Here is a 23,134-nt window from a genome sequence, read left to right on the forward strand (position 1 = left end):
TGTGTTTGATAGAAACAGAGGAAGCAAATATTTTATACATTACTGATTGTGTGGTGTTCGGGTAAAGGGGGATAAGTCATTTTTTGTGCAGATGGAATTCTGTTCCCCAGATGAACACACAAGTTAAATTATACGGTACAAGTGGGTGTGCAAGAATCGAAATAATACTAGTAGTTGATGTGTTTTATTTGTGTAGAAAATTATTTGCAGTAAGGGTCCGAAGTTTAATTTTCATTTATCTCAAGACTCATTTTTATGAATTATCTGCCTTTACCCAAACAACACAGAATATAGGCGAATGTACTGTTAATATCACTACCCATTATCCTTTTTAGGCCCCACTTCTTTACTTTCTTTACAACAGCCGCCACTGCCTTGTCCAGGTTTTCTTCAGATAAAACTTGGCGAGTTGTATAACTTTCATAATTTCTAACAATGTACGAAAATTAAAAAAAAAAAAAATCACATTTAACGTTAAAAGCAGCCACCGACGTAGTTCAGTCGGCTAAGGCGCTTGCCTGTCGATCCGGAGTTGCGCTCGATCGTGGGTTCCCACTTGGGTTTATTACCTGGTTAGGTTTTTCCGAGGTTTTTCCCAACCTTAAGGCGAATTTCAGGAAATATATGGCGGATGCTCGGCCTCATATCGCTATCACCAATTTCATCGACGCTAAATAAACCCGCAGTTGATATAGCGTCGTTAAATAACCAATTAAAAAATTAGAGCAGCCTAATACGATTCACATAAATACACATGTTTTTATTATGCTTTTATTTTTATCATGCTATGATTAAATATTTCTATAGCAAGAAATTAAAACAAATATGAAACTATGGAAATATATACTGCGGAGACATGAAAAAGGACAAAAACTGAATCAAAGATGGAAGGGAACCGCCGGGGTAAAACGAAAGCCCGGTCCATTCCACCACGATCTGTTTAGGTTCACGCTTTAGGGTTAATTTAGTTTAAAATCCACAACATTTATTGTCAGTCACAAATATAAATACATTAAAATGTGGCAAGCAATGTGAGTTTTAAGGACATGTAAAGAAGAAAAGTAATAAATTAATTTAATGTCCCTTACTTACTTATTTACTTACTTACTGGCTTTTAAGAAACCCGGAGGTTCATTGCCGCTCTCACATAAGCCCGCCATTGGTCCCTATCCTGAGCAAGATTAATCCAGTCTCTATCATCATATCCCACCTCCCTCAAATCTATTTTAATATTATCTTCCCATCTACGTGTCGGCCTTCCCAAAGTTCTTTTCCCCTCTGGCCTCCCAACTAACAGTCTATATGCATTTCTGGATTCGCCCATACGTGCTACATGCCCTGCCCATCTCAAACGTCTGGATTTAATGTTCCTAATTATGTCAGGTGAAGGATATAATGCGTGCAGCTCTGCGTTGTGTAAAATTCTCCATTCTCCTGTAACTTCATCCCTTTTAGCCCCAAATATTTTCCTAAGAACCTTATTCTCAAAAACCCTCAATCTCTGTTCCTCTCTCAAAGTGAGAGCCTAAGTTTCACAGCCATACAGAACAACCGGTAATATAACTGTTCTATAAATTCTAACTTTCAGATTTTTTGACAGCAGACTAGATGACAAAAGCTTCTCAACCGAATAATAACAGGCATTACCCATATTTATTCTGCGTTTAATTTCCTCCCGAGTGTCATTTATATTTGTTACTGTTGCTTCAAGATATTTGAATTTTTCCACCTCTTCGAAGGATAAATCTCCAACTTTTATAGTTCCATTTCGTACAATATTCTGATCACGAGACATAATCATATGCTTAGTCTTTTCGGGGTTTACTTCCAAACCTATCTCTTTACTTGCTTCAAGTAGAATTTCCGCATTTTCCCTAATCGTTTGAGGATTTTCTCCTAACATATTCACGTCATCCGCATAGACAAGAAGCTGATGTAACCCGTTCAATTCCAAACCCTCTCTGTTATCCTGAACTTTCCTAATGGCATATTCTAGAGCGAAGTTAAAAAGTAAAGGTGATGGTGCATCTCCCTGCTTTAGTCCGCAGTGAATTGGAAAAACATCAGATAGAAACTGGCCTATAAGGATTCTGCTGTAAGTTTCACCAAGACACATTTTAATTAATCGAACTAGTTTATTGGGAATACCAAATTCAATAAGAATAATATATAAAACTTCTCTCTTAACCGAGTCATACGCCTTTTTGAAATCTATGAATAACTGATGTACTGTACCCTTATATTCCCATTTTTTTCTCCAATATCTGTCCAATACAAAAAATCTGATCAATAGTCGATCTATTACGCCTGAAACCACACTGATGATCACCAATAATTTCATCTACATATGGAGTTAATCTGGAGTTTATGGAGTTTAATGTCCCTTGCTGTTAAAAATCCACTTGCATTACAACTTAAAGAGAAAAAGACAGATTTTGAAAACAATAGGATTCAAATGTATACTGTAACCTGTAGGTAACTTAAATACAAGTTAAATTCTCTTCGGATTTCAATCAGTTGTTGCAACATGAATGTAATGTCTATTGTTGAGCGTTTCTTCTGAAAATCGTTTTGCTCTTCATAGAGTTTACGAGTAAGTTCAGCTATATCCCATTACTTTTGTTAAAATTTAGGAATATGTTCCTAGTAACCTTATTCCGATTGACTGCACCTTTTGCATAATGATTTACTTCAAATGAAGACGCATTAGAAATGTAACACGCATAATATTATAATATAATTAGTAATACTATATTTCTATTTCACAGTTGACAGTAGAACCATAGTTTGTAGAGTTATTGTTGGATTTTTCTACTATTCTCTATAAATGATTTTAAGAAATGGAAATGGTATCACTTTAGATTTAATAAGAATTTCATTTAATTTTGTAACATTACATAGAAAGCGTTAAATAAAATAAGCAGTATTTATAGCACATGTTAAATATTTGTGGAATACTGTGGTTTGATTTTAATTGTGGAAACAGTTACACAGACCAAGTGTAGTGGAAACAGTAAGAGACTGCATAGAGAACGCCGTGTGTAGAAGATAAGCCAAATATTAACATATATTAGATATTCCACCACGTACCAGATAGTATGCCAAACCACTGAAAGCAACTAGGGTCTCTTGGATCTGGAACTGGAATATACCGTAATGTAAGTTGTATTGCACTCGTGAAAATATTTTTTTTAGAGAAAAAACTTATGAGTATCATGCATACTTGAAAATTTTAACTGATTGAATTCAAACTTCAATAGCGATATCAAATATTTAATGGAGTATTGAAATTGAAATGTTTGTATATACACAGAGTGTGGAAAAACTAATTTTAAACAATTTATGAGATGATAAATGGGACCAGAAGGAACATGTTAAGGTAGAAAACCATGATACGAAAATGAGTGGAATGGTAAGTTCCATAACATCGATCGCTGCAGAGACAGTAACATCTTTAACACCACTGAAAATGAGGTGTTTAATGTGGTACTCCATAACGTTTATGGTACTGCGATAGGTTATATAAAAAATAAAATGAAAAAAAAATACACACCGTCTTGGGAAGGTATCGTGAAGGTATGGCAGTCCTTTCCTACTTGAACAAGACAATACACAAAATGTGATCTATCTTCCTGGAAGAGGTGCTACCATAACTTTTACAGAAATTGCCACGTTAGCTATGTGAAATCATGTGTTTCAAATATGATGGGACTCTTGCTCAGTTTGTTGTTGGCGTGCTACAAAATTTGGGAGTAATGTTTGACTAAAGATGGATTGGTAGTAGAGGATCAGTTTCCTGACCTCCAATGTCTCCAGACTTGTCACTTTTGGATTTTCTTCTTTGGAGTTACATAAGAGAATTGATTTACTTCGTGCCAGTAGATATTATCGCTCGCGTTGTTGAGGCTTCACAAATCATCAAAGACATCTCTGGAATTTTTGAGCGAATACGACAGTCTCTTGTCCTTATATGCTCTCTTTGTCTGCAGTGTCAAGGTAGAAATGTAGAGTTTTTTGTACATTACGTACCCAAAAATTAAAAATTCTTAAATAAAATAACTACTATTCTGCACCATTTAGAGTTGTATAGTGTCACATCAAACACTACACTTCAAATGCTGTCTTCATAGCGATCGATGTTATGGAACTAACGGATTAATTATGAATTTTTTAAGTATGGTTCCGGTCCAATCTATCACCTTACATATTGTTTAAAGTAGTTTTCTTGCATGTGTATATACGTAGTATATTTAATCGTAAACTTAATGTTTTATAAGACTTTAGATCTTGAGAATTTGATACGACAGGACTAGGATTAAAAAAAAAACATATACACAATATTTGAAACAAAAAATGGAAAGGAAGTTTATTACACATGGCATCTGTAAATGATCAACCCTTACTATCAACAATTACAAGTTACAAATTTCAATACGAATTAAGTAAAAATAGCAAACGTTTGGCATGAAGATATCCATTTTCAAGAACTGTTTTGCAAAACATTATGATAAGTTAGAACAGAGATTGAAAATGGAATAGAACAATTTTCTCTGAATTTAATTACGAAGGAAATGCGATGTTAAGCTCTTCGGCAGCAATTATTACACTTTTATGAAATTAAACAATACATAAAAGTCAAAAGCATAATAAAAGAAATTTTGTAGAAATGTCACATCACAAAAAATTAATATTATTACAAAATCATTCGTACGTACGGCAATAAAATTTGTAATATATAATGTCCAGAAACTGGAAGCTGCACACATGAATTTTTATGATCACATTATTGGGTAACCAAAGAATTTATGTTGAAAATAAAGATAGAAAACATGGTACAGGACATAGCATTTTACGAAACGAAGTCGAAAAATTGTGGGAACTAATGAACTAGGAAACAAAATCATAAAATTTGAAACACAGTAATGTTTAATTTTAAGCATTTGCTTACTCTACAGAATGTCAGAAGTTCTCATGGATCAGTACGTAGTTCTGTGTATTTTGGTATACAAAATAGTTTATATTACTATTTTAGTTTGCAGAAAATGAAATAATAGGTTCTATTTATATTTGGTATAATTTGATCTCTCTGCAGAAATAAACGTTTATAACAATTTCAATAACTAATTCGTGCTTTCTATGTACTTGGCTGTATACTTGTGAATCACGCGTCCAGAAAATTTCAAGGACATGCTAACCAATGAGCAGTTCGAAGGAATAACCCTATCTGTGTATTGTCGCAATGCAGAGTAGTATAAACGAAGTCATAGTTCACAATGGTGCGGTGCTAAAAATGTAAAATAGCTGCATAAACCTTCAGAATGTTTCTTAAAAAATGAATTTTATACATACCCTCCGAAATGTCAAACACAATCTAATCTGTATCTAATTCTCTAACATAACGCTCCCATAATAGTGCTAGGAAGTTCAAACTCTTGCGAATGTAACTTGTCCGGTGGTTTGATTTTCTTGAAATTCGTCATACAAAATTGCATCAGAAACAAGTTTGTGTTACTTCACTTGAAACTTGAAAACTTGTAGAGTGATGTTCGTTACAAGAAGTGACACAACATGCAAGATATTTTGGTGTTGTGATGGAAAAGCTCCAGCTTAGGTCGACGCTTTATAATCTCTTTTTTTTTATCGCAGAATTATCCTATTTGCGAAAGTCTACTGAGCTTTAAACACTCATCCTGACGTAAGACCTTAATAATGTCTGTAATATTACACAGCTCCCCCAACTTTAATATAGGGTTAGAAATTGAAAACAGGATTAAATGGAAACACGTAAGTGGCATTAGAGACAGAAGCACTTAAAATATACCGGTTAACTTGGTTGTATCATGGAAGTTTCGACCTTGCCATCAGTGTCAATGTTCCTACAGGCCTTTTCTACGTCAACCACTTTTGCAACTCAGTTGGAAATTTTCGTGAAGAGGACGAGAAAGTGGAAAGAAAGTCTTTTTAGATATCCTCCTCCTCCTCTTTCGTCTACTCTTTCCTATTTTCTCGTATAGTAGTTTTACCTCCACCCCCTCTCCCTTAAGAGCGACTCAAAGAGAATTCCCAGCAGAAAATTGTCAATTATTGAGTTGGAGAAGTGCTTTGACACGGAGTGTAGGCAGCGGAGGGACCGACACCGTCCCTCGATGTTGGATCAGAAATTACACAAGTTCTTTCAAGGTGACTGCTGCCATTTGGACAGAGTTTCTTCTTGTCTCATAATTGTCAAGAAATTCATTATTGAATTAAAAAGTCTTCTTTTATAACATAAGAGAGATGAGTTGGTTCTTTCGTTAGAGCGATATACTACACAAGGAACAGAGTCCGGATTCAAGTCCAAGGGAAGGCTTTTTCAGGTGTCAAAGATGGCAAGATCCAGACCAAGAAAACTGAGAAAACGAGAGTCTACAGACGTGGACAAATTATTAGACTAAATTAATTATATGTGCAACAAAGCTGTATTTATCGGCAGAAATAATGAACAAAAATGTATTTTGCACAGAAATAATGAACAGAAAATTGAGTCTGGCAGTTACTAATATTTTGTGAACATTCCCTCATTCTTTATTAACACGTTGATTTTGTCAGGGATGCTGGAAACCAAAGTTTGACACTTTCTTTGAATATCAGCATCATTTAGCCAGATATCAGACAGTACTTAAATGAGTCCATGTTTTGTTGTAAGACTCTTTTTGTTCACTTTCTTCTTCAGTATAGATAACAAATTTTCAATTTCGTTCATGTCCGGTCTCCTTGCAGGCCATGGGAGAATAGACTGTTGAATATCTTCTGCAGTATGTAATTAAAACACCAGTAGTATCAAAACAGCCAGACAAAATATACTTAAACATTGAAAAAATATATCGGAAGATGTAAACAATCATATTTACAACAATAGAGACTCTGTGAATTATACTGATATTTGATATGACGAATTGTATTATGTTTTCAAGAAAAACGTTTTAGTCTAATAATTTGTCCACGTCTATATTTAGAAGCAGTTTCGATTATATTTTACCCAATGTTAATTAAGAAGAAAATTGACAGGGGAATGACAGAATTCCTGTGATTGAGTGAATGCGTATTAATTTTAATGTTTTGTATTTTATTGTTATTTTTTATCTTTGGGAATAGGTATTTTACTATTTAAGCTTCAAGTACATAGGATGTACTGCAAGTAGAAACGTGAACTGTTGCCAATAAGTTAAGAAGTTATAAGGAACATGGCAATGGAAAAGGAAATTTTTATTAGGAAAAGAAGCATCGACTGCAGATTCTGACAAAAAAGAACTGAGGACGAGACTAGTGAAGTGCTTTGTGCGGAGTGTAGAATTGTATGGAGCAGAAACATGGACATTACGTCGAAATGAAGAGAAGCCACTGCAAGCATTTTAAATATGGATATGGAGAAGAATAGAGTCTGTGAAGTGGACAGACAGAACAAGAAATGAAGCTGTGTTGGAAAGAGGGGGTGAAGAAAGAATGATGAATCTAATCTGGAACATAAAAGATATTCGAAGAAAAATAAAAATTATATTCCAAACTTCTGCTCTCCAAAAGTGACTCCACCTCCCTAATTTCTGTATGTCTCACGAAATCTAATGGTGTTTTACCTTTTCTGACAAAGGTATAGGCCTATATGAAAATAAAACGCTTGTCTTAATAAAACATAGACGAAGAACTTAATACTAACATTTCAATTAAATTCATTACTAATTTTCTTAAAGGTACACAGAAGTGAAATATCATTTTTAACGTTTACTCTTAACAACATCTCTACGCGTAAACATGCTTCTCGAAAAACTTCAGAAATTGCACCCCTTAGAACACTTGTTTTGGAAGTCATTTTTAAATTCGTGCGCACTTTAAATCCCTTGAAGTCTGTGCTGTTTAACTTCATATTTCTTGCTTTTAATTTTTACATTTTTTCCCCACGATAAAACCTTCTCCTTCCACAAATTTTGAGCTAGCTGCATTAATTATTTTTCACGCCTCCCACAGTGTATCTAATCGTATACTGTATGAAAAATGGCATGGATATCTCAGTAGGATATCACAAGGGTTAAAAAATAATTTGTAAAGTTGTGACACTTTTTCGTATTTGGAGTACACTAATGTAAACACTTTTTAGACACATATAATAGGCACACTTAAAATGTTCATACCCATTACTATTAATGACAATAACCTGACCATAACAATAACATTTTAGTCATAAGAATAATTATTTATTATACAAGTTCGTAAAGGCTCTCTTTTTGGCACGAGTGTATAATCTGTGAAACGGGGCGAAGCTAAATCTTGTTGCAATGAGTATTCCATCTTCAGAATAATAGGGGCTAAAATGTAAATATGAATGTAAAATTTGTTACTTATTTGTGCTACGTGTAATATTTACGTCATGAAAGTTCGACGTAATACATTAATTTCTTACTGAATGAGGTTTGTACAATGAATATTGTGCTTTCTTTGGCAGTGCGTAAAGTGATTAATTATTTTTTTACGTACTAGTGTTTTAAAGGCTCACTTTACGCACTGACAACAGTGGGTAAAATACAACTTTACATACTATCGTAGAAAACGTTTTAATATGAGATGAGAGAAAAATATATTATTTTTTTTAATGAAAACGTTAAAAATGTACAAAATATTTACCAATTGAGCTGATAATTTGCGGTTACCTATTACTATTTATATGCCAAATGTTTTGCAAAAGTAAAAACTGTAATATTTTAAATTTTTCAAAATTTAATTTAGTGTACCTCTAATGTTTCAGTTAATTTTAATTTATTAACCCCTCAATCCCGTCCACCGCTGTGGAATAAGGGTCACAGTGTCTGACAGAGAAACGAGCGGGTTCTAGTTCGAATCCTGGTTGGGACAAGTCACCTGGTTAGGGTTTTCTCCGGAGTTTTTCCTCAACCAATTGGAGCAGAATTGCTGGGTAACTTTCGGCGTTGGACCTCGGACTCATTTCGCCATCTTTAATTCACATATCATCATCATCATCATCATCATCATCATCATCATCATCATCATCATCATCATCATATCCATACCATACCATACCATACCATACCCCGGGTTCAGTTCACGAAGCAAAGTGCTGTACTTGTACAAGAGCGCGGCCGTTCGGCTACCCAACCATTCACAGAATAGGAGTGGTAAGCACAATAAGCCTCAGGCTGCAGTGCAAGCCTTCGGGTTCCTCCTTCGTACAAGATAAAAACACCCAACCTGGTACTTAAAAATCCCGGTGTTAAGCGCTGAAGTTATGTTTAAATTTCCTAGTAGAATTAAATTTACGTGACATCACTCTTCTATTTCTATTTTTATAATGACTAAACACAATAAAACCACATGCCAGTAAAAAACAGATTCTCTGCAATACCATCGAAAGAACCCCATGAAAATATCTCCGATAGATTCCGAACTGTGGTCGGTTTTGTGCAATCGTGTATGACACGTACACGTGTACGTGAAACTTCTACAGAACTAATCTAGAGGGCTGCGTACACGCGCACGGAAAACCGGTCTGAGGGATTAAATAGAATTTATGCATAAGGTAACCGTAGAGTACATGATGGTTAGGGGAATAAATTTGATATCACATGACAACTATATTTGTGGATTGGAATCTGACTTAAGGCATGGATTTTGGTCCTTTAACGGTGTGATATCTTGCGTGGATTTATGTTCCAAATATGTTTACCTCCAGTATCAGTCCAAGAAACAGCTCTAAAGTGGAAGTATCCTATACTTCTTATGAAAGTTTGTTACAGTTTCGTGAGGACATCATGGTATAACTTACCCCGTTCTGGTACGGGCTCCCTTGCTCTGGAGCTAAGAACGACTTCTGACGTCCTGCGGTATAGCGTACTGACGTGGGCCGTGCATTTGAGAACTAGCTGTCCGTTTTGGTAGTGCATCGGAAACAGCGTTGTTGAAAGAGAAAGGAAGCTCATCTGCAGGGAATCTGGCATTGTTTTGTATTGACGCACCTCCGGTACACCCACCTGAAACACACAAATTGCACCGCAGCGGAAATTAAAACATACAGCCAAGCGAAACATGTTGTGTTGAACTTTATAAATCTTTAATTAAAATCTTTCAACACAACGTTTTACATATTTCACAAACTTTAGCTTAAAAACGTATTGTACGACAATTTGCACAATGAATAAGTCCAAAATAAACTCCAGTGTATGAGTTACATGACTTAAGTTTATGTATTTGATAAATAAGCTGAGGATATTTCCTAAAATGTCTATTTGTTCCTGTAATTTCTAAACATACAGAGTGACGTTTAGGGCCATATTATGACGAAGGAAAGGCATTTCTTAGTCACTGTAAATGCCTATTTTGACAGAGTCTATTTTGCGATAAGTGCCTATTAAAGCGTCTGAAGCATTATTATTATTATTATTATTATTATTATTATTATTATTATTATTTTTTATTTCATTTAGTTTTACGTTTTACTTTGATACAGTATATCTCATTGCCCGGCAGAGCGTAACAGACAACTTATGATAGTCGGAACAGACACAGACGATTGTACTCTGCAGAGAATATTGTGAAATCTCGAGAGGTAAGTTGTTCTCAAAATTATAAATGCATGTTTCGTGTCCATATTTGAATAGCAAATAGTTTCAAGTGATTGTGGAATGAAGGAATATGTTTCACAACATGTGTTATTCAGTAGACCCTAAGGGCCGTATTCATAGACATTCTTATCGCGGGCTTCCGGTGGATGATCAGCGAACTAACGTTTTTCGTATTCATAAACCAGTGTTAGCGATATGATATGATACGAATCCTGTACAAATAAGCAGTCGATAGCCGGGGCTAGTTTAGCACGCTCGTAGCGTGGGTTAGCGAAATGTCTATGAATAGCACCCTAAGTTTTTTACTCTATCTGAATTATTAATACTTACTTACTTACAAATGGCTTTTAAGGAACCCGAAGGTTCATTGCCGCCCTCACATAAGCCCGCCAGCGATCCCTATCCTGTGCAAGATTAATCCAGTCTCTATCATCATACCCCACCTCCCTCAAATCCATTTTAATATTATCCTCCCATCTACGTCTCGGCCTCCCTAAAGGTCTTTTTCCCTCCGGTCTCCCAACTAACACTCTATATGCATTTCTGGATTCGCCCATACGTGCTACATGCCCTGCCCATCTCAAACGTCTGGATTTAATGTTCCTAATTATGTCAGGTGAAGAATAAATTATATTTTTTAGATAATCAAAGGCCTTGATCAAGAGGATGCTGCTTGTATTGCAGAAGCTAAACTTGCAGTGACGAACCTGAAAATTTGTCTTGCCTACTAACGGCCCGAAAATAGCGACAGACCTTGCTTTTATACGAACAAATTTTACATTGCTATCTATCATATTATCGCAGGAGGGCAGAGAGCTAGTGAAAACAGTGGAAATGGTGTGCAATTAGAAATTATTCTGGATGAAATTTCTGGAGATATGGACAATACCTTCAGGTCCTTATATAGGGAGATTTTGCAAATGAAGAATGATTGGAAAGATGTAAAGTAAATAAATGACATCTTCTGTGAAACTTCTTCGGCCATGACATTAGAGCTGTTAGTAGTGGAAATAACCTCATTTAATTGAAGAGTTCAGAGCCACAGTGGGCCAAGTGCCATTTACTAAAAAAGGAGAAAGCAAGGATTAAAGCTAATGACTACCATAGTTTAAAGAACATTGACATATCATTTAGTTTTTATGTGCATACTTTATATTATTTGCTATATGTTTAATTGAATTATGGTATTTACTTAAATTTGACCCTTTTTTCCTCCGTTTTTAATATATGGCGCTTGGCTCACTATGGCTCTGAACCCTTCAATTATTGTCAGATCACATTCTGTAAGGTTGAGAGGACATTTAATTTTGACATACACTGACTGAAACGAGACATAATTTACACGAGAAAACCTTGAAAAATACACATTAGTCAACTGTAATATAGTGGGAGAGTAAATTGTTTCAGTAGTTTATTCTAGCTTTAAGCCTACAGAATTGAGATCAATAACAAATTGTCACTTCCAAATACAGTAAAACCCTATTTAACATTGGTCAGGACTCCTTAACCAGGAGACAATTTAGATTTTAAACAGTTAAGTAGTTCATACAAGTTAGTAAAACTTTAGACAGTGTCTGTTTTCAGTGCCTATTTAGGCTGCCTATAACAGCATTTTTAATGCCTATATGTCCTCATATTACTAATAAATTATACCGTACATTTGCTGAGCATGTGTGAAGTAAAATAGTATTTATTTATTTACTTATTTACTTACTTATTTATTTATTTATTTATTTATTTATTTATTTATTTATTTATTTATTTTGTTTGAGAAATTATATCACATACTAGAACTTCTATCAACATCAGATTGAAACTCACACAGCAACAAACAAACAAAACAAATGAAAAAAAAAAGAGTGGAGTCGTGTATAAGAAATCCCTTCATGTGTAAACCTAAGCTTTCGCGGAATCAACCTAAGTTTTCCAAAAAAGACTTAAAGTAGCCTATGGCATATTACAGATTTATTAATTTGTCTTACAATTTGTCCTACAGAATAATATCTGTAATATTGACAATTAATATTTCAGGAGAAAAAATCGCTCCTGCGCCGAAGATCGAACCCGGGTCCTTGGTTCTACGAACCAAGCGCTCTGACCACTTGGACATATACGTCAACATATACGCCTAACTTGGAGTCAGGCCACAAAGGGAAACATTGAAGGAGGAGGGTTCGGTCCGGTGCTGTGGATTGAATTCGGCGTAGCTCAGTGGTCAGAGTGCTTGGTACGTAGAACCAAGGACCCGGGTTCGATTCCCGGCGCCGGAGCGAATTTTTCTCCTCAAATATTATTAATAGCCTATGGCAGTCGATCATTTTTTTTTAGTCTAACTGTAAGTCTGTTGCTACATATTTTATACAGTGGTTGGCAATCTTAATTGTTTTGCGTATTCATCGTCACATTTTATGTAAGAAAAGAAGCGTCGAGGGTCAATGAAATCATTGATTTTCATTAAATTTGCAATCATCATAATTTATGCATACATTTACGTGAAGAGGGAAGTTATTTAATTTAGTAACAGCGTTTATTAAAATAAATGTATTATACTAAATATTGTAAGTAGTAAAGCAATATTTTCGTCATTTTTTCTTGAGTCCAGACACAATCTTATACGAAATACGCACACTGGACCGTGAGCAGAAAACAAGACATTCACGAAGGCTGTGGAAAATATAACCTACAAGAGAGAAAGGAGGGAGACAAATGAAATGGTTCCTGTCCGCCATGCTGCAGCCAAGGGGCTGTTGGGGAATGCTGATAATGCCCCGTGGAGTGTTGCTGTAATGGCGACACCGTAAATAACATTTGTAAAACTATCAGCGAGTTTTAATTACCCCAAGTCTACGTCGCTCTCTTTATAACGAAAAAAAAAAGAAAGAAGTTTCTTTCGATCCACGTAGGAGAAAACGCTGACGTGTTTACAAATGCCTTCATATCTTTCCTTGAGGAAAGTAGCAGGAGTGGACTGACAAGATCTCCACTTTCAAAAGAGAATAATATTCCTCGTACTCTACGCTATTTCAGAAAGCCACTGTCGTAATATTTTATTTTCTATAATAAAGCGAAAGTCTTTTAGTGTTGAAAATGTCACTTTCTAGATTCTGGTGAAAATAAAAGTTATTAATATCCCAAATTCCGAAATGCTGTTTTCGGCATGCCGTCTCTTACCAATGTAGCACATTTTCAATTTAAATAGGCCTACTGAAGACACTTCGTTCATATTCAACCTGAAATTATAGACATGAAATATTACTATTTTGGAAGGCAATTTAAAAGAGCCTCATTTAAGAAAAACAACAAACAATATGAATATTCTTAAAATCGGCTATAGCGATCGTTTCATGATTTTTATGTAGGATCACGTCCTTCTCCTCAATAAGGGGAATACAAGAATAGAAGATGGTGTTCAATTTTTATGTGACGATCAATTCCCTCTTTACATCCTCTACATATATAGGGTGTAAAGAGGGAATTGATCGTCACATAAAAATTCAAAACATCTTCTATTCTTGTACTCCCCTTATTCTCCTTGTTTTCTCATTCTCCTTGTATTCCCATTGTTATCCTTGCCTTCACCTTGTTCTCTTTGTAAAATAATTCTTCTCCTTGTCTTAACCCTTTTCTCTTTGTATTCCTCTTATTCTCAGTTACACAACACAGAACTGCATGCATTGTATTCTTCACCTGACATAATTAGATACATTAAATCCAGACGTTTGAGATGGGTAGGGCATGTAGCACGTATGAGCGAATCCAGAAATGCATATAGAGTGTTAGTTGGGAGGCCGGAGGGAAAAAGACCTTTAGGGAGGCCGAGACGTAGATGGGAAGATGATATTAAAATGGATTTGAGGGAGGTGGGATATGATGATAGAGAATGGATTTATCTTCTTCAAGATAGGGACCAATGGCGGGCTTATGTGAGGGCGGCAATGAACCTCCGGGTTCCTTAAAAGCCAGTAAGTAAGTAAGTAAGTAAGTAAGTAAGTAAGTAAGTAAGTAAGTAAGTAAGTAAATAAGTAAGTAAGTAAATAAATAAGTAAGTAAGTAAGTAAGTATTCCCCTTATTCTCTTCTTGTCGTATTCCTTTTATCCTCTTTACATTATCCTTGTTCTTCTTGTCTCCACTTTTTCTCATTGTTTTCCCCTTGTTCTCCTTGTATTCCCCTTGTTGTCCTTGTGCCCCGTTGCTGTCCTCGTAGTTATTGATATCCTCCTTGTACTTTTATTCTTTTACTTCTCCTTATCTTCCGCTTGTACGCCTTGTTACACCCTTTGTACTTCTAGTATTCCCTTTGTACTCATTTATTCCCCTTGTACTCCTTGTATTGCCCTTGTAGCGAAACACTAATCATCCACATTTAAGATTAAAGATGCAGAACAGCAGCTGAAAATCAAATTTATGACAACTGCCAGAAAATATAGTCGTATTTTAGGTGAGAAACGAAATTAAGTCATTGCTAATGAACCTGAAATATAACCTATAGCTGAATATTTTCAAAATTATAGGCAAAATAGGCTACATCACATGACTAGAATGGAATGTTTCAGGACACCAAAACAGGCGATGTATTCCTTGTGTGTGTCATCCATTCAGAAGATGTGGGGAAACAACTGGGTCTATTACTTGACAGGCGATGATGATGATGATGATGATGATGATGACAAACTTCTTGAGGAAAACATATTGACTGTTAAAGTAATACATATGGACAACTTTCAAAATTAACATATCATTAGTCCTTACGGAAAGACAGCATGAAAGTGTTAAATTATTTCTCGAATTGAAAATTTTTTAAATCGAAGCATCGATGAATTATAACATTTACATGAATTACTCTGTAAAATTAGCATAATAGTAGTCATAGTACAGATGAAACTAAAGACTATTTTATTTGACAATACTGTTTATTTCCAATGTTTTCTAGCGTCGATGGAATTGGCAATAGCAATATACAGGTTGATTCACGAGGATTTACGGTCACTTACGGAGCTTACTTCCGAAGACATTTTGGGCAGAAACTTTCATATAAACATTTGTCCCAATCTCAATATTTTCAGAGTTACACTAATTTGAAGTTGCTTGTAAAATACCATTATTCTTGAGTTTTAAGGGTAAAAGAATATTACAGATAAAGAATTAACTATTCAGGAGTATCATTTCTTTAATTAGCTAATATTCTAAAGCTAAAAATGAGTTGTGAATTCCATAGTTGCTTCGTACAGTTTTTTTTTTCGATTTTTAACTACAAAATTATATTTTCTTACGCATTTATTACAACAATTGTTACAAATAATGCCGATCTTGTAAATTCTTCAAGACTGTACATTAGGATGCATAATTAAACTGTACAGTAAAGTTGTATGATTTGTAACAATTTTTATGATAAGTTCGTAAGAATGATGTAATTTTTAATTAAAAATTGAAAAACAAAATCTGTATAAATCAATAAACAATACATTTTTAGCTTCAGAACACTAACCAATTAAAGAAATGACACTTCTGAATAGTTCATTCTCTATTTGTTTATCCTTAAAACTAAAGAAAAAATGTATTTTACTTTCAACTTCAAATTAGTGTAACTCTGAAAATATTGAGATTAAGACACATGTTTATATGACATTTTTTGCTCAGAATATCTTCAGAAATAAGCTCTGTAAGTAACGGTAAATCCTCGTGAATCTGTATATTATTTTGGTAAGGTAATTCAGAGGATCAGCCATGGGATTATCTGACATTCACTTCAGAGTTGGGGAAAATATTCAAGCACGCTGATCGCTGTATAGCCCCAGTATCCCTTCACTAATAATGTGAAAGTGATGCAGAGCTTTTTGAGTCGATACTTTATCGTGAAATCTGAATATTGTATGGAACGATCCATTTATAATTTGAGAGGTTACGTAGCGCAAATCTCTACAATAAGTTATCGATCCTTACGAGGCCTCATCTCGTATGGACTGAGCTTGTTTCACACCCTAACATTGCGTGACGGCACATTAATGTCTGTCATTCTAACGCAATGGTTCGATACAGTATTAGACAGAGAAATTCCCTAGTAGAGATTTATTTGTATAATAAGAACTCTGTAAAAGTTGTCAAAAAGTGCGTCGTAAGTTTCGTCGCAAAAATTCGGACTTCGACACTCTCAAATAATAAATGAACATCTATGTATTATCCCCTATGTTAGGTCTACTTAACATCGATGGAATAGGCCTGATGATGTTTTATATTGAAAATGAAGATACTTTTAGTATCAATCAAAACATTCATAATTTTAATACAAGACACAAATCAGACTTCCATTCACCCTCTGTTAGTCTCAGCTGTTCACTAGTCCTGTTTTACGGTCTACAATGTACTGCCTAGTTACCTTAAAGCTATGTATGTATGTATGTATGTATGTATGTATGTATGTATGTATGTATGTATGTATGTATGTATGTATGTATGTATGTATGTATGTATGTATGTATGTATGTATGTATGTATTATGTATGTATTCACACTGCAAATGGGTATATACCCGATGGAAGTGGTAACTAATTACACTCAATAATTACAATTAATAATAAACACAACTAATAAAAACAATAATTAATAATAATAATAATAAATAATAATAAATAATAATAATAATAATAATAATAATAATAATAATAATAATAATAATAATAATAATGAGCATCCTAAATTAAATGAAGCATGGTCACTTAAAATAACATTTAAAGTAAATCTAATTTGTATCTTAATCCTAAGTTCGAACTAAGACCCACGAGTGTGACAGGTTCATACATGCACAAGTACCTTTCGGCACTACACTTATTTCGCTGTCAACTCACTCACTGCACTGATTCTACCTGATTTCACTAACACTTCTAACCATTTCACTGTTCAAATACTTTGCACAGCCACTTCACTGACACCAACACACTTCACTTACACAATAGACTTCACTGACACTACATACTTCACTGACAACACACTTCCTCACTGATAGAAGACTTCAAATAACAAGATATCAATTACACTCTTTAAGTAGTGTGTATAATATACTGCCTTCTATTAGCCTATATGAGCAGTCAAGGGAAGAGAGTTTAGAACAGAATTAAACATAATTATTCTTATTCTTATCTTTTAGTCAACTGTTGTTTATAAATTAAATTAATGTACTTATTTTGTATTAATAATTGTGTGTTATATCTTCTGAATAATTTTTTAGTTTCACCACAAATGCGATATAAGATATATAATAATGATTTATTTTAGCTGGCAGAGTTAAGGCCGTAAGGCCTTCTCTTCCACTCAACCAGCAAAAAGTGTATATACATATGCATGAACTTACAAAGAATCCAACAATTTGATTTAGATGAGAGTTACATGTATACAAAAGTTATTTACAAATTAAACAACAAAATACTATGAACTATTAATTAAACACTGAAATAAACTGTGTAGCAGAATTAAACTAAAATACATAGAATGTTAATATATTTCAAATAATATTAGGTAATAGAAAGAGATTATATGGAACACAGTGAATAGAACAGTAATAATAATTACAGCTACGTGAAACTAAATGTAAATACAGAGTCTGTTATTATGAATATTTTCTTTTTTATCACCATTTAGAACACCATCAAAATGTTAAATGATATTATACAATGAAGTACATCGGCAGAGAGACTGCATATTCCATGCAAGAGCGACGGAAAATAATTGTTTATTAAAGTAGCGACTTCGAACTGAATGCGCTGTGACGTCACTTATCGCTTCTCTCATTCCAATAAGCACGCTCTTTATGTTCCTAGGGCAATAAGCCACCGCGCCCGGTGGTCAGAATTTTCGAAGCATTGATGTAAACGAAATATGAATTTAAAACATTTTTTTCATAAATTTATTATTTCCTGAAGCCTATTAATGTTATTTCATTAAATAAAATTATTTAATTTAAATTCGAACCTGTCAGTTTTAATTTCTTTCATTCCTTAAATAAATCGAGTCCGAAGACTGATTATAAATACTTCAAACATATGAAGCGTATGGAAATAGCGAAATAAAATTGCGGAAAGACTATGTTTAAAAGTCTTACATTCTTACACCGACAAACAGTTAATAAATTCCATCTAAATCTTCGTGTAAGGATGACATTCTTCTACTAAAGCTATGGATTGAACTTCGGCGTAACCCATTGGTTAGAGCACTCGATACATGGGACTAAGGGCCCGGGTTCGATCCCCGGTGCCGGAGAGAATTTTTCTCTTGTAATAAAAATCATTGTTACCATAACAGATATATTCTGTAGGACCAAAAATTAATCTTTACATAGATTCTTCTCCCAATAGTGCATATTACTGTGGAATCCCGGTCACCAAGTCACTCAATTGAGTGCGCTCCTTGTATAATGGCAGTTGACTTAATATATGTCAACATACAGAGTGGAAGGTAACATTTTACAATCCTTCTGGGATATGATATCTCATGACAAACAAGAATGTCTAATAATATTTTGGTCTCAGAAGGGCGGTTTTCGAAAAAAATTATCTTTTTTAACTTGAAATTATGATTACGTTTTTCATGAAACTGCTCAAAATTGGATTTTATCTTATGTAGGATGACAGAGTAAGCTATGTATGGTCATGTTACAGCAGTATTTGCATGAAAAATAACACAGATTTCGAATAAATCGTGTGAATAATCGCGAACATATTGCATGGGAATAGAGCAGTGACACGCTGGCAACATTGTTTCTGACGTACGCAAACCATGTGGCCGAGCTAGGTGTACGGAGCGGACGATATGCTTACATTCACTTCGTCATTAGTTGCAGGCTACGTGCAGTTCGAAACACAACGAGATGCCACAGTTTCCTAATCGTGAGCATCTGGGCATTCATTCAACTGTATTATTGATGAAATTGCCTTAAAATGTAACGGAAACTGCGTGTTTATTCGTACTAAATTTAGCGCTGAAACGATACAATAACGAACGTTTCATCATAGATAACGACTAACATACTGTAGTTCATGTAATTGACATGTTACGATTACATAAATTTTGATTTGATTCTCAACAGATGTTTTTGTTTACAAAACGGTATGTGTGTACATCCTCTCAAACCCCCTGTCAAGTAGATAATTTTGGAGCGGCATTCAGTAGACTATGCTGGGGTGCAATGATCTCGCGGAGTAAACACTGCTACTGTCTACAACGTTGCAAGATTGCAACATTCGTTTTCTGGAAATATTAGAAAACTATTGATCGTATGAAAAAATATTATTTGACAAAACGTTCCCAAATGATATGATCTGTTATGTGTGTGAAGGTTTGTAAAAGGTTACCTTCCACCCCATATATATCGAACTTGGAGTCAGGCCACAAAGGAAAAAAACACTAGAGGAGATGGAATCGAACCGGCGCTGAGGATTGAACTTCGGCGTAGCTCAGTGGGTAGAGCACTTGGTACGTAGAACCAAGAACCCGGGTTCGATCCCCGGCGCCGGAGCGAGCTGTAGAGCAGTCAATTAGAAGCTTAGAACAAATTGAGTCATGGAACCCGTCGACTTCCAGAGGTGTGGCGACGGGTACGTGATAGCCCTACTGAAAGAGATTACTTTCAAGAGCTTTAAGTATGCCAACCAACTGTGAATAAATATTTGTTCTTAATTGATGTGTTGCCACTAATTTTCGAATGACCCATGTAGAAATTGTTCCAAAACACATTTTACAATATAAAGCAGAGGATGACCTGATATAGGCAAAACTAGGAAAATAAAAGCAGAGGTCAAACAGTTCAAACGAGTTCATCCATGGAGAAAGAAGAAGAATCCATTCTGAACTTGTCATTGGTTGGATATGAACGAAAGAATCGTCTATAGCTATACCGGTACCGATTTGAAGAGGAGGAACATTATATTCATGGATAAAATCTTTTTAAAGATGACATAAACCTGTCAATAAGAATGGAACACTATTACTTCTCATTTCAACACAATGACCATTTGTCTTTCATTTTTAGCGACAGAAGTCTTTTGTTTGCTCACACCTCTCTGCAGACATCTTAAACAAAGAGTGATAACTGCAACGTGACATTTTATTAGATGTAGTCTGACGAGGTACATTTATGCCATCACCGACGGCTATCAGTGGTTTAACAAATGATCACGTCATTCATCATCTGTGACATCGACAGCTCGAACAAGCCATTCGCTCGGTATTTTGAACCATTCTTGACCCAGATAGCTACACCCAACAGGCGACAGGACGCTGGGTGCATCCAGATGACAAAGAACGTACCTTTAGAAATTGGAAGAGCTGTTCCATGCAAACTGTCTGCAACTCTACGATCATATAACTAGGCTATTTATTCTTCATTTATTATGCATTGAATAAAATATAGATAGATCATTACAAAGTCACTTTAAAAAGTTTACGTTTCGTTGATAATAACTGAAGACCTATCTTTCAAAAGGGATTAAGCGCCAAACGTTTTAAATTTAATTTTATTCAATCTAAAGGTGCTATATCCATTTGAGCATACCATAATAAATGAGCTCTGTCGTAGTTCAAATGTGATTCATTCGTGCGCCGAAAGATGGTGTTAGAGGCATCTGAATATGCATTTGGCAATTCTTTTAGCAATATCTCAGAAACCTTTGAGAGAGGAACATAGGTTAAGGGTGTTTGAGAATAAGGTTTTTAGGAAAATATTTGGGGCTAAGAGGGATGAAGTTACAGGAGAATGGAGAAAGTTATACAACACAGAACTGCACGCATTTTAGTCTTCACCTGACATAATTAGGAACATTAAATCCAGACGTTTGAGATGGGCAGGGCATGTAGCACGTATGGGCGAATCCAGAAATGCATATAGAGTGTTAGTTGGGAAGCTGGAGGGAAAAAGAACTTTTGGGAGGCCGAGATGTAGATGGGAAGGGCAGGGCATAGTTGCGCCCCACGGTCAGATAAAATGCAGCATATAAAAAAGGGTCCCTGTTTTGTGGGCATAGTTGCGCCCCGTTCCCATCAGGTAGAGAAAAAGGCATGGCATAGTTGCGCCCCGTTCCCCTCAGGTAGAGAAAAGGCCATGACATAGTTGCGCCCCGATGAAATGTGTAGAGAAAAAGACACTACGGAAATTCGAGCCTCGTAATCAAACAACCTTACTGATTTCTTATTCGATTTATATTCATTATCGATACCGTTAAAATGAACACCATGAAGTTGGCAGTATTTTATTAACTGTTTTTCTACTGTTTATGCAGTGATTATCGATAGCCTACCGTTAAAATGAACATCCTGAAGTTGGCAATACTTTATTAACTGTTTTTCTACCGTTTATGCAGTGATTATCAATAGCCTACCGTTAAAATTAACACCATGAAGTTGGCAGTATTTTATTAACTGTTTTTCTACTGTTTATGCAGTGATTATCAGTAGCCTACCGTTAAAATGAACACCATGAAGTTGGCAGTACTTTATTAACTGACATATTCAAATGAGTGAGCCGTTGGAATATGGGGCCTTAGCAGTCTTGACATTTTATTAGTGATTTTCACACCGTCTGTGGCGTATAGTGAGGTTAATTTAAAATGAATGTTAAGTTTAGTGAAAAGGGTGAAGAGTTAATAATTGATAATGGTTCTAAGTTTCAATTTTCGAAACCTTGTACCGTAGCGTTAAGATATCAATGTAGAAACAAAAAATGCAGTTCATTTATTGTGTGTGATCAATAAAAAAGTGTTATTTTAAATAGCAAAATTGATCATACGCTAGGCCTACCTGATTTCAATGCAGCTATCACTGTAATATTTTTTTAAGTAATTTATTTATTTTATGACAATCACTTTCGTGTGTACTATGCTCATCGGGGCGCAACTATGCCATGTCCCATCTGCTACCTGATTTCTTCGGGGCGCAACTATGCCATGTCCCATCTGCTACCTGATTTCTTCGGGGCGCAACTATGCCATGTCCATTCTGCTACCTGATTTCTTTGGAGCGCAATTATGCCATGCCTAGGCCTCCCAATTGACCGCGGGGCGCAACTATGCCATTCCGGATGGGAAGATAATATTAAAATGGATTTGAGGGAGGTGGGATATGATGATAGAGACAGGATTAATCTTGCACAGGATAGGGACCGATGGCGGGCTTATGTGGGGGCGGCAATTAACCTTCGGGTTCCTTAAAAGCCACTAAGTAAGTAATATCTCAGAAAGTTGTTTTTTGGCGTTTTTGGTAATGCTGATATGTGATATGTGTAAGCTTAACTGACAACTTATTGCACGAAATATAGGGTCAAATTTGGAAATATCGTGATATGAGTAATATTATGGTAGTTCTCTTTGAGAATTTATTACAATTTTACTGAGCGAGAAGAAGGTCGGTTTTTTGTGTCAACGCATTAAGGGAATGTTCGTGGACAAGTTGCTACACAAAACCGGTCCTTTACTAGCTCAGTAAAATTGTAATAAATTCTCAAAAAAGAACTATTGCAATATTACTCGTATCACAGTAAGCTATT

General features: G+C 35.1%; 1 protein-coding gene and 1 non-coding gene across 2 annotated transcripts in view; one reads left to right on the forward strand and one right to left on the reverse strand.

Moving 5' to 3' along the window:
* The window catches only part of LOC138704728 (uncharacterized), a 1,357,586-nt gene that overhangs the window by 20,894 nt on the left and 1,313,558 nt on the right, over positions 1 to 23,134 (reverse strand). Inside the window, exon 7 of the mRNA XM_069832899.1 lies at positions 9,812 to 10,016. Coding sequence (XP_069689000.1) covers positions 9,812 to 10,016 — 205 coding nt within the window. The remainder of the gene's footprint in view (positions 1 to 9,811; positions 10,017 to 23,134) is intronic.
* TRNAT-CGU (transfer RNA threonine (anticodon CGU)) lies at positions 20,041 to 20,113 on the forward strand. Its single transcript has one exon. It is a non-coding gene; the product is annotated as a tRNA-Thr (tRNA).

Source organism: Periplaneta americana, chromosome 8, assembly GCF_040183065.1.
Source record: "Periplaneta americana isolate PAMFEO1 chromosome 8, P.americana_PAMFEO1_priV1, whole genome shotgun sequence".
Classification (NCBI taxonomy): Eukaryota; Metazoa; Arthropoda; class Insecta; order Blattodea; family Blattidae; genus Periplaneta; species Periplaneta americana.